General features: G+C 46.3%; 1 protein-coding gene across 1 annotated transcript; it reads left to right on the top strand.

Annotated features, from left to right (window-relative positions):
- Positions 1-1201: 1201 nt before the first annotated feature.
- On the top strand, positions 1202-7504 carry LOC104504225 (anthrax toxin receptor 2-like; the record flags this gene model as incomplete). The annotated part of the gene is made up of 4 exons (XM_010151862.1): positions 1202-1243; positions 2278-2373; positions 6386-6553; positions 7343-7504. Coding segments are annotated over 4 exons (468 nt in total), but the record flags the coding sequence as incomplete, so codon positions are not given.
- Between the last annotated feature and the right edge of the window lie 2983 nt (positions 7505-10487).

Raw genomic sequence — 10487 nt, 5'->3', positions numbered from 1 at the left:
ATTAGTAACTACCTTGGTGGCACTGTGACTTGAAATGTAAATGTAGAAGGAAACCCCTGGATTATTGGTCAAGAAAAATATGTTTCTTTATGTATGAGGCATGTTTGTGCAGTGACATTATTTATAGGCAGTGGTAGGGTAAACGACAGTTCTGTAATTAATAGCACAGACTGAATAAAAGAAGACGTTTCAATTAAGATATTTAATCCTGTACTGGAGATTTAGGTGTTTGTCATCATGGACAGTTTTGGTTACGTTTTTATAATACTAAGGCACAGCAGAAACACACCCCTGGATATTCATGGGCTATTTTTTAGTCATTGCTATAAAATATTCAAGCACAAAAAAATGAATTGATATCACTGACTCCTTTTTAGCTTCGAAACCTGTTTTTCCTGAGGAAGAACACCTGTGTGTTCAGTTTTCATCTTAACCATTTAAGAGGGTCGCTGTCTTCCCCTCCCTCTCCCTGTGCTGTTCAGTGGATTCCTGTCAGTACTGGAGAACTCCCTGAGATTTACCACATGGATGTGAGAAAGGGAAGAGGAAGAAAGTGTAGGTAGAGGTTTAAATGTAGGTGTAGGTGAATTATCCTAAGAGCAAGCCTTATCCAGAAACAGTTCAAGAAGCCTTGTGAATGTACCTCCCGCGCGCAGGCAGAACACACGGAACAGTCAAGGAGTTATGTACTCAAATTATTAGGTCTGAAACGTGAGATCCGCGGAAACCATCCGGACGTCTGTAGAGGTGAAGCCTGCGCTACCAGAAGGCATTTCACACTTGTCATCAGGCCAGAAATTATCCAGCAGCATGGCACAAGGAAGCAGGCATCTTGGCCCAAGATTATGCAAGACCTCACATAGACCTTGGGATCCTTTTCCTCCCAGGCTTGCTAATTAATTCCATAGGGTTTCATCACTGGCTATTACTTAGAATGACTGAGTCTTATCCGGTCAGGAAGCAAAGTGGCAGACACGTCTGCCCAAAGAGTGTCTGCCAGTCAATTGATGTTATTTTCTATTAGACGGATGGTGTTAATTTCCAGAAGGCCTTGATAATCAATACCCAGGGGACTTGGCAGCAGCGGTCGCCAGTTTGCAAGCAGATGTGGGGTGGAGACAGTTCACTCTTAAAATTTTCTGTTGGTTTTTAGATGCTGCCAGTGCAATTCCTTATCCTTTTATATGTTTGGCTCTTTCAGGTCATCAAAGATCCCCCTCCACCTCCGCCAGCTCCAAAAGAGGTATGTTACGACGGTGCTCCGCTCGTCACGCTGGTTACACGATACCACTGCTTTGTGCGTTCCTGTGTTCTGCGAATCCGGCCCTTTGTCCTAGCTGCTGAAGAAGAAAGCACTGCCCCGTGGGACGCCTTAAGCTGAGGCTGGGATGGCCCAAGTCCAAATCTCTGTTCTGTCTCAGTCATCTCAGTGTGGCATGAATTAAGCCCAAATCCCCAAAAATACTTAGGGGCTTTATCCCCAGAGAGTTGAACGTTATTCTTCCCATTCCGCAGAGCAGAAGACTGAGTAGCTCTTGTATAACAGTCCAAAGATTGATGTATGACTTAAACAGTATTTTCCCACCCCTTTGGCATTCCAGACGCTGAAGAGCCCTTAGAAGGGAACTTCTCTCCCTTTTATGGACAGTAATACACTAAAGGATCTTCTGGTGCCTTCAGTATTTTTGCCCCTCGGTCTGGATGTAGCCCGTCGCTTGCGCGTGCTCAAGCGCGCTCTGACAGTCAGCCCGTGATAAGGCACACTTTGAGCTACGGCAGCCGGGAGCGCGTTTGACAAAGGTTGGCTTAGGAAACTGTGATCGGCTGCGTAACCTTTATCTGCAGATCTGCGCAACGCTGTCTCCTGAATCCAAATGAGTAGGGCTGAGGATCTGGCTCTTGGAAGGCATTATGTTTTCCGTAGAAGAAGCCACTGCAAGTCTTCGTGTGCGTTTTGCTTATTTTTATTAGTGAAAAGCAAAAGGATGAGGCAAACGAATGATTGTCAGTAGAATACACACTCAGTTCCCCATTTGGACTCTCCTGATGGTCGCCACCAATGCTTTTCCCATGCAAAACCTTGAAAGTATTTCCCAAAATGATCAGATTTTGTTTGGAAATTGGCAGATACTTGGGGAACCTAAATCTCTGATCTTTCACACCTAACATGGGAAAACGGAGTCTGTGTGAACTCTAGTGAACTGTACTAAAAAGATACTTAGTGGGAGGGGACAAAAGGATCTTTTATCAGGAGATATTATTTGGATTTATTGACAGGAAGAAGAACAAGAGCCCTTGCCTACCAAGAAGTGGCCCACAGTGGATGCTTCCTACTACGGTGGACGAGGAGTTGGAGGAATTAAAAGGATGGAGGTTTGTAGGATACGGAGATGGCAGTTCACTGAAACACAAGCTCTCTGAGGCTGGAAATGGTAGAAACAAGGACTTTAAAGTGTTCTGGAAATACAAGGGCATAATGTGTGCTTCCTTCCCAGTGACATAAGCCTCCTAAGATTTACTGTATTGAACAATTTTGACCTTGCCTATGAAAGAACAGCTTTCAGTAGTTCCATTTGACTGGTAGTTTAAATCGCTGCCTGAAGACATGCTCTTTCCACCGAGCTAATAAGAAAGAGAGAGTCAGAGCCTTTTCTGAATGTTTTGGAAGAAATTACAGTGAAGCATAAGTCCTCCAACTGTGGGCCAGCCAAATGCGCTGACAATGGTGACGCTAAGGAGAGGCTTGATCCCAAAGGAACTCACAGCGACAACAGTGCCTGTCTTTGAAGAGACATGATAGCATCATGTTAATTAAAACAGAATGAAAAATGTGCATCCTTATGGGCACGTCCTTATGTCAGATTTTATAGTCAACTCAGCCTTTATGGAATTCGCAAAGCCGTTTTCTGCAGTTTTTAACTTCAGTCTAGAAAACTGGCTCTGTCTGAAATACCCACCTAGGCCATATTGATGTGTCTTGATGAAACTTTAAAGTATTGGCCTAAGAATCGGCTTTGCCTGAGTTCTTTTTAAAGGAGGCAGAAGAACATGTTAAGTTTAAAACTGTCTCGCTTATCTGCGCTTCCTTCAGCATTTCAGAATTGCTAATTTACAAGAGCTTCAGATTTTAGGAAAAGAAAACATTTTCTGCAGTGCTTTTCAGAGGCCAACTAGAAAATACTTTCCAGCGCAAAGAATTACAAGCCTGGATTTCTAACGGGAGCCATGATGAGCTTCCAGGAGGGGTTCCAGGGTTTAAATCGTGACAGTTTGTAAATGGGATCTTGCCCAGTGAAACAGAAACCCCACAGATCCCTCATGAACACAAATAACACAAGTACCATAAAGAAGTGCATATTCATCACATGCCAGAAACCTACAGTATTTGTTCTTCAAAGAAGAGAGCAGAAAGCAATGATTAGGTTAGAAAACGTTTTCATCCGTGCTAGGAATTTTGTGCAGGACTAAAGGCTAAAGATGTAAACCAGCTGAAATTGCTGACAATTCAATCGTGGGCTCTTGAAAGGTGCCTTATTCTGTGGAGCTGTGTCTCTGTCCTTCTCTGGGACCTGAGAAGACTAACAAATTCTGGGGTTGGGCGCCGCATCGTACATGCCTCAGCCTTTGAATGTGGAGCTTTACCGCTGTCCTGCCGTATCTCTGACAGGGGCTGAGGGAAACACTGGCTTAGCAGCCTATTCCCAGCTGTTGGGACAGGGTGATACCAGACCTCACACCTTTGGCTGCCTCAAGAGAGCACGGTGCTTGTTGGGTGAGTCAGGGTAGAGCAGGTGTGGAAGCGCGAGAGAACCAAACCAGCCTAACAAGATGATGAGGTGAGGTCGGGGAGGTTATGCCTTCCCTGACGGTTAACTGTGGTTTCTGTGCTGTGGCCAATGAAAAGTTTGCTGGAGTAGTCATTGTATTTCTTCCGTTTTCAGTTCTTGTGGCAATGCAGTTGTCTGTCTTTTACTGCTCTGTGCTCTGTTCTTCTTTATGCAGGTTCATTCTCCTGCATAAAGGAGAGAATGAACCACCAAACTTTTACTTATCGTTCTGTCCTACTTCTCTTGGCTTACTATATTCCCTTTTGGGGCATACACATTCGCTCTGCCTGCCCCACTAGCTTCACCCCTCTCCGCCAGTCCAGAATACTTTAGCCAGTGTTTTTCACTCTTCCTAGATCTTTCGGCATTGCCTTGAAGTTCTGTGATGTCATTTACCTGCCCCACTAGCTTCACCCCTCTCTGCCAGTCCAGAATACTTTAGCCAGGGTTTTTCACTCTTCCTAGATCTTTCCGCACTGCCTTGAAGTTCCGTGATGTCATTTCTAGACCCCACCCGTTAACAGGCAGTAAGTTTTTTATGTCAAGGTTGTGTTGTCAGACTCCACAAATTCTGGTTTATTCTGCATGAAGTTGCTTTAAACTGAAGGAGAAGGTCATTTTATCAGTAAGGAATCCACCATCTATCTCTAAATGGCTTTAACAGTGTTTAAAATACATTTTAACAACCTCATAAAAACCACCGTAAAAGTACCATTGATCACAGTGAAAGATACAGATGCATTTTAATGACTCAGCAGGGCCTACTTGGACATGAAAGCCCGTCCTAATATTGCAGAGAGAGGATTCCCCAGCGAGAAAAAGAAATCACTAAGCAAGCCAAACAGCAAAGTTCACAATAACAGAAAGGTTCAAAACAATCCCCTCCTAAGAGAGGATGGCCTGTGTTGTACCAAGGTGAGTTACAGCGTTACAGAGCCAATTAAGCTCTGTCGTACTTCGCTGCTCTCACTCTCCACGTTGAGATTACGGCAGTAAAAACACTTGGTGGTGGTGATAAAATGACAAGATTTTCCTCCAAGGCATTTCATTTTTCCAAAGGGGGCTAGACTCTGGCCTGTCTACGTATTTTGTCAGGCCTCACGTCAGGCTGCTTTCGCATCCTATGGCAGAGTTATCCTGGCACATCGCAGTGTCCCTAGCAAGGTCTGGAGCAGCCTTCTCCCTCGCTCCAGGTAGCAGAAGGAAGACCAGGGGCATGTCTTTTTCCTAGTGAGCAGAACAACTTGGGTCCCTTTCCAGTGGGAGAGTCGTTTTCCCGCTTTTCAAGCGCTTGAACTGGCAGGTGGGAAGAGAGAACTGACACATATGTACCAGTGTGCAGTGACGCTCTTGATTCTTCCCCTCAGGGTGGAAGGTCAGTCTTCTCTGATTATTCTTATTGGATTCTTCTCTTCTCACGCCCAGCATCTCCAGTCAGGAGGCCCCTGAAGAAACCAAGTATGTTGGTGGAGTCCTGCAGTCAGGGTTAGCTGTTGTCCTGTAGGATCCGTGACTCGTCAGCCTGTCACATTTACCCAAGGTGTGACGTCAGGGTTTAATTTCCTGGGTTCAGGTGCCTCAGGGTCTCCTTACGGGCTGCCTTGTAGCAGATGGCACGGTTTAGGAAGTCTTGCACTGCAAATAATCCAGTCCAGTTTCGCTAAGAACTTTCACACTGCAGCCATAGCTTTTAGATGCCCTTTTTGGGTGATAAAGTCACGGCCTTGTCTAGGTTTGTTTCTTTGTACCATCAGTACAGAAAACTTCCTTGCCCAAACTGCTGCACGCTGTTTCCACTTACAAGGTGGAGTAAGATAACTGCAGCAAGAGAAATCATCTTTTGTAGAGGGGAGGGTGTTTTTCTGTATTTCCTCTCTACAGCATGGGAAGTACAACCTTTTAGGTGGAAATAACAACCAACAGCAATAATCCAGGTTTCCTTTCTCTCTGAACCCTTCGTATATATTTCATACACTTGCAGCAGTGATACACTATACAACACTACATGTTTTACGTTTACTTATTAAGCAGGTTAGACTGCTTCCTCTGCGCTTTCTCCACTGTGTACCTTCTTGCAGAACTGCTTGAAAACTTTGCTAAAACTTGCTCGAGGATTGCCTCTATTTAAGTTGGGGTTCTCAACAAAGACGCTGTGTTAGGAAATGTGGGGTTGACAAAAATCAAGGCTTTCGTCAGTGCCAGATTAAAATCTGGTATTTTAAGATAAATCAGAACTGAAAATGATGTTTTTAAAGAGGAGATTTCCCAGATTTCCTGTCTCCTCTATAGCCTGTGCGATGCATGGTAGAACTTTCTTCCAGTATTTCTCTGGACTTACTGCTACTGAGACTGTAAATGTATTGTATTGTATTTGTAAATGTATTTAACTAGGAGTGCTTGTCATCAAAAACGAAGAGGGAACATTTTCCTCAGTACTTCCCCTCTTGTTTATTCAGAACTTCTTCCAAGTTTCAGCTTTTTCAGCTACTTCTGTTATTTGGAAGTTCCCTTGTCTGTTGGATACAGCACACTGACATCTCAACTCTGGCTTTCCTTAGGTTCGCTGGGGTGATAAAGGATCCACTGAAGAAGGGGCCAGATTAGAAAAAGCAAAAAATGCTGTGGTGAAACTCCCAGAAGAACCAGAAGAACCTTTTCACCCCAAACCACCTAAACCAAAGCCTACCTCACCAGCCATTCAGGAGAAGTGGTACACGCCCATTAAGGTAACCTTTTCAGTTTTCAGTACAATATGATTTTGCGCATTTTGTCTCCTTTACCAGTCTGCGTGCTGAACTGCACGTTACTGAATTTGGAGTATTCCCATTCAAGTGTCATGTCCTATTCTCAAGGTGAACACCTACTCAGGATGAATAGCAGGAGCAGTTTTTAGCCTAATCGCAGTAGTTCATCATTACTGCCACAGTCCATTATCCTTCCCCCCAAAAGGGACAATCTATACAGTAAGACTAATAAACTCTATAGGAGCTTTATCGGCATTTGGTCTATCTCACTGTATATCTAATTAAGCCTAAAATTACACAGGTTGTGGCTGGTATACTAGGTTGCAGCGTGAATCGGCTGTTTACCACGTGCCTAGCAGGCCCGAGGCTCGCTGAGAACGATGCGCTTGCTGTATACATGCTGTAAAACCAAATAGGCTTACGTGGGAGAAATCCCAGATGAACGTGTGGCAGTTCAGCCCAAAATGCTGGCAAATAAACAGGGTGCTTCTGGATCACTCGGCGGCGCACGTGGGTTAGGTCACAGCCACCCCGCTCGTGAGGTGAGAGCGCAGTCCCCAGCATTCACGGATGGCAACGGGCAGCACCACAGCTGCGTGCCGTGGGTGACAGCCTCGGTTTACACTTGGCTTATCCGGCTCTGAGGAACGGGTGCTCAGTTCTGCCAGGAGATTTCTCCACCGATCCCCTTGGAGTAACTTGGCAGGTGTGGGGTGCTTTCCGCCAGCTGATGTTATTGTGCTGAAAGTCCTGTTGCTCTTGTTGCCACAGGGTCGACTCGATGCACTGTGGGCGCTGTTACGAAGACAGTACGACAGAGTCTCTCTGATGCGACCGCAGCAAGGAGATGAGGTTGGTGTGTGGCGCGTGCATCCGCTACGGTCGGCAAAAGAGGGGGGTGTTACGGGCAGGCTGTGCGTCCCCGGCCGCTGAACGCTGGTAGTGCCCTGGCCTCGACTAAAGAAAGCACTGCAGCCAAAAGAATGACACAACAAGAAAAATTATGTGTTGGAGAAACAAAGTGCATCGAAAGATGCCTTGTGCCAGCCCAGGAACGTTGCAGAAACACCAATCTCCTGAAATCAGAGTGAAGGATTCCCTATTCTGTGTGTTTAGCTGGGGAGCAAAAACATGGCACACACTTCATGGAGTGTAAACTCTCTGCAGCGAACACCCAAACCTTCTTACAACCAGCTGTTCCTAAGAGTAGAGCCCGGCAATCAAAATACTAAAAACACATCACATTTAAGTCATCACCAATAAATTTCATGCAAGTTGCTTCACGTAGCTTTGCCCTCCACGCCAAAGGCAACCTCCATGCCAAAAAAAAGGGTGAGGAAACTTCTTTCTCAGATAATCCTTTCTTCTAGTACACTCATGGAAAAGTGCCTCCACTACAAAGACTGCTGTGACCGGGGAGTAGAGTTGTTATCTGAACCTCTTATAGTGAAGCCAGATTGTGTATTTTGGGTTATTATTCCATATTACTTTAAATCTTAGCATTTATCTCTGCAATTGATAAGGAATTTCTGACCTACTGAGACCACTGAGCTTCCTGTTTGTGGCACATGGGAAGAGACACAGAGCAGATGATCTCCTCTAAATGAGACAGCAACTTTGGCCTCAACAGAGTGGCGCCGGGTGGCCGTGACAGATCAGGTTCTCTCACACCACAAAGCAGTAGTGTGCGAGGACCCTGTGCAACATACACCATAAAGATGGCAGGAAAGAGTTGGGGGGGCTAAAGGGAGGGAGGTACCTTTGAGAGGATGAGAGGTAATCGGTATTCAGATTCTTTTCCTGGGATGAAGTTTAGTACTGTTCTAACGGAAGAAAAGGTGAGCTTGCATTAAGACAAGTGTTGGAAGAAGCAGAATGACAGACTGCTGCTACAATGCAGTGTGGTTTCACTGGTGGATGAAAAGCTGAACACGAGCCGGCCATGTGCGCTGGCAGCCCAGAAAGCCAACCGTATCCTGGGCTGTATCAGGAGAAGTGTGGCCAGCAGGTCGAGGGAGGGGATTCTGCCCCTGTACTCTGCTCTGGTGAGACCCCACCTGGAGTGCTGCGTCCAGCTATGGAGCCCTCAGCATCAGAAGGATATAGACCGGTTGGAGCGAGTCCAGAGGAGACCACGAAGATGCTCAGAGGGCTGGAGCCCCTCTGCTATGGGGACAGGCTGAGAGAGTTGGGCTTGTTCAGCCTGGAGAAGAGAAGGCTCCGGGGAGACCTTATTGCACCTTCCAGTACCTGAAGGGGCTACAAGGACGCTGGGGGGGACTTTTTACAAGGGCCTGTAGTGACAGGACAAGGGGTAACGGGTTTAAATTGCAAGTAGGGAGGTTTAGATTAGATATCAGGAAGATGTTCTTCCTGGAGAGGGTGGGGAGGCACTGGGACAGGTTGCCCAGAGAAGCTGTGGATGCCCCATCCCTGGGAGTGTCCAAGGCCAGGCTGGATGAGGCTTGGAGCAACCTGGTCTAGTGGAAGGTGTCCCTGCCCATGGCAGGGGGTTGGAACTAAATGATCTTTTAGGTCCCTTCCAACCCAAACCGTTCTATGATTCCAAATGCAATACAAATAGGAATGCAGAAGAAAAGGTTCCTGAACAGGGTAAATCAGGAAAAAAAAAGGTAAAATCCTGTTTTAAGGATTTCTGACCATAAAGACAGGTAGTTACTGGAAAAATTGCCTGCCAGGGAAAGCTTTGCTGAGCAGTTGTGGTCAGGCATGCACTGTGTCTTGACATGGTAGGAAGATGTCGACCAACATCTTGGGTTATGAAAAACAGAGAAGTAGCTCGCTCATCTCCAGTACCCCCACTGAAAACAGTGGTACATGTGTATTGGTGAATCAAACCTAAAGCAGCGGTCAGTAAGGTGTGGCCTGTGACACTGTTGGAGTGCAGTGTCTGTCTGGCATGGTATTCTGTATCTTAGGGAAGGAGAAATGAACTCTTGTTACTTGTTCATAACTTGCTAGGTAGAGATTCCGTGCTGTGCCCCCCGGGGTTTCAGTCAGTGAACGGATGAGCAGTCGTGCGTACGTACGGCGAGACGCGTACGCACACGCTTTCGTCGGAAACCCTTTTCAGGTAAACAGCAGCCACACAGTTGTTTTGTTTTCTTCATTTTGAATTGTTTAAGAACTTGGCAGTTCCCATTTGTAGAAGAATTCACCGCTGAATTCAAGTCCTTGATCAAGTAATTGAAATTTAGGCCTGAAGTATCAAAGCAGAGTGAGCTTTTTCTTCCTTCTCTCTCTCCTCTCCCACCTCTGCCACGTTGCCAGGTAATGCCGAGGGTGGCCTGGTTTGAGGGCCGCACGCGGTTGAGCCAAGAAGCTTTGATTGCGGATGGGAGTCCTTTGAGTCATAAATTTTTCAGGTAGCAATCCGTGAGGTTAGGGAGGCTTGTACAGGTGTGAGCTAGCAGGTTGTCGCCGACATCTGTTTGGAGCGGAGGCGCAGGTCCTCGGCAGCCTGCAGCGAGGCTGCAGGATTGTCAGCAGATGTAGTTAAGAGTGGCAGAACAGTTTTGGTCTCACATTCGCTGCCTGGGGGCTGAAACACTAAAGGTAGAGTGGGGGTGGACACAGCTGCGCTCCCAAACATGCCTCGGGCACAAATAAAGAGATCTAATATAGTTTGACTCTGTTGTGGTGGGGAGATGAGGACAGAGAGCCACTTCAGAGACAACTTAACGCTGCAACATCTGCCGCCAAGTTTCCAGGGAGTGACAGGGGACAGCAGGTACAGATCGAAGTCCCCACATAAACAGCCTCCATTAAGCCATGCACTCTTTTGAAGGGCTCCCATCAAACATAGCGGAGTCCGCAGCAGGAGATTTTGGTTTCAAAGCCGTGGTTTGTTTTCTGCACTAACAAGATAATTTATAAATGATGCATCACCCGGCGT

The sequence above is a fragment of the Eurypyga helias genome, unplaced genomic scaffold (genome assembly GCF_000690775.1).
Source record: "Eurypyga helias isolate BGI_N326 unplaced genomic scaffold, ASM69077v1 scaffold18165, whole genome shotgun sequence".
NCBI classification, from domain to species: Eukaryota; Metazoa; Chordata; class Aves; order Eurypygiformes; family Eurypygidae; genus Eurypyga; species Eurypyga helias.
The sequence above is the reverse complement of the archived record's forward strand: the minus strand, read 5'-3'. Positions and strand labels throughout refer to the sequence as shown.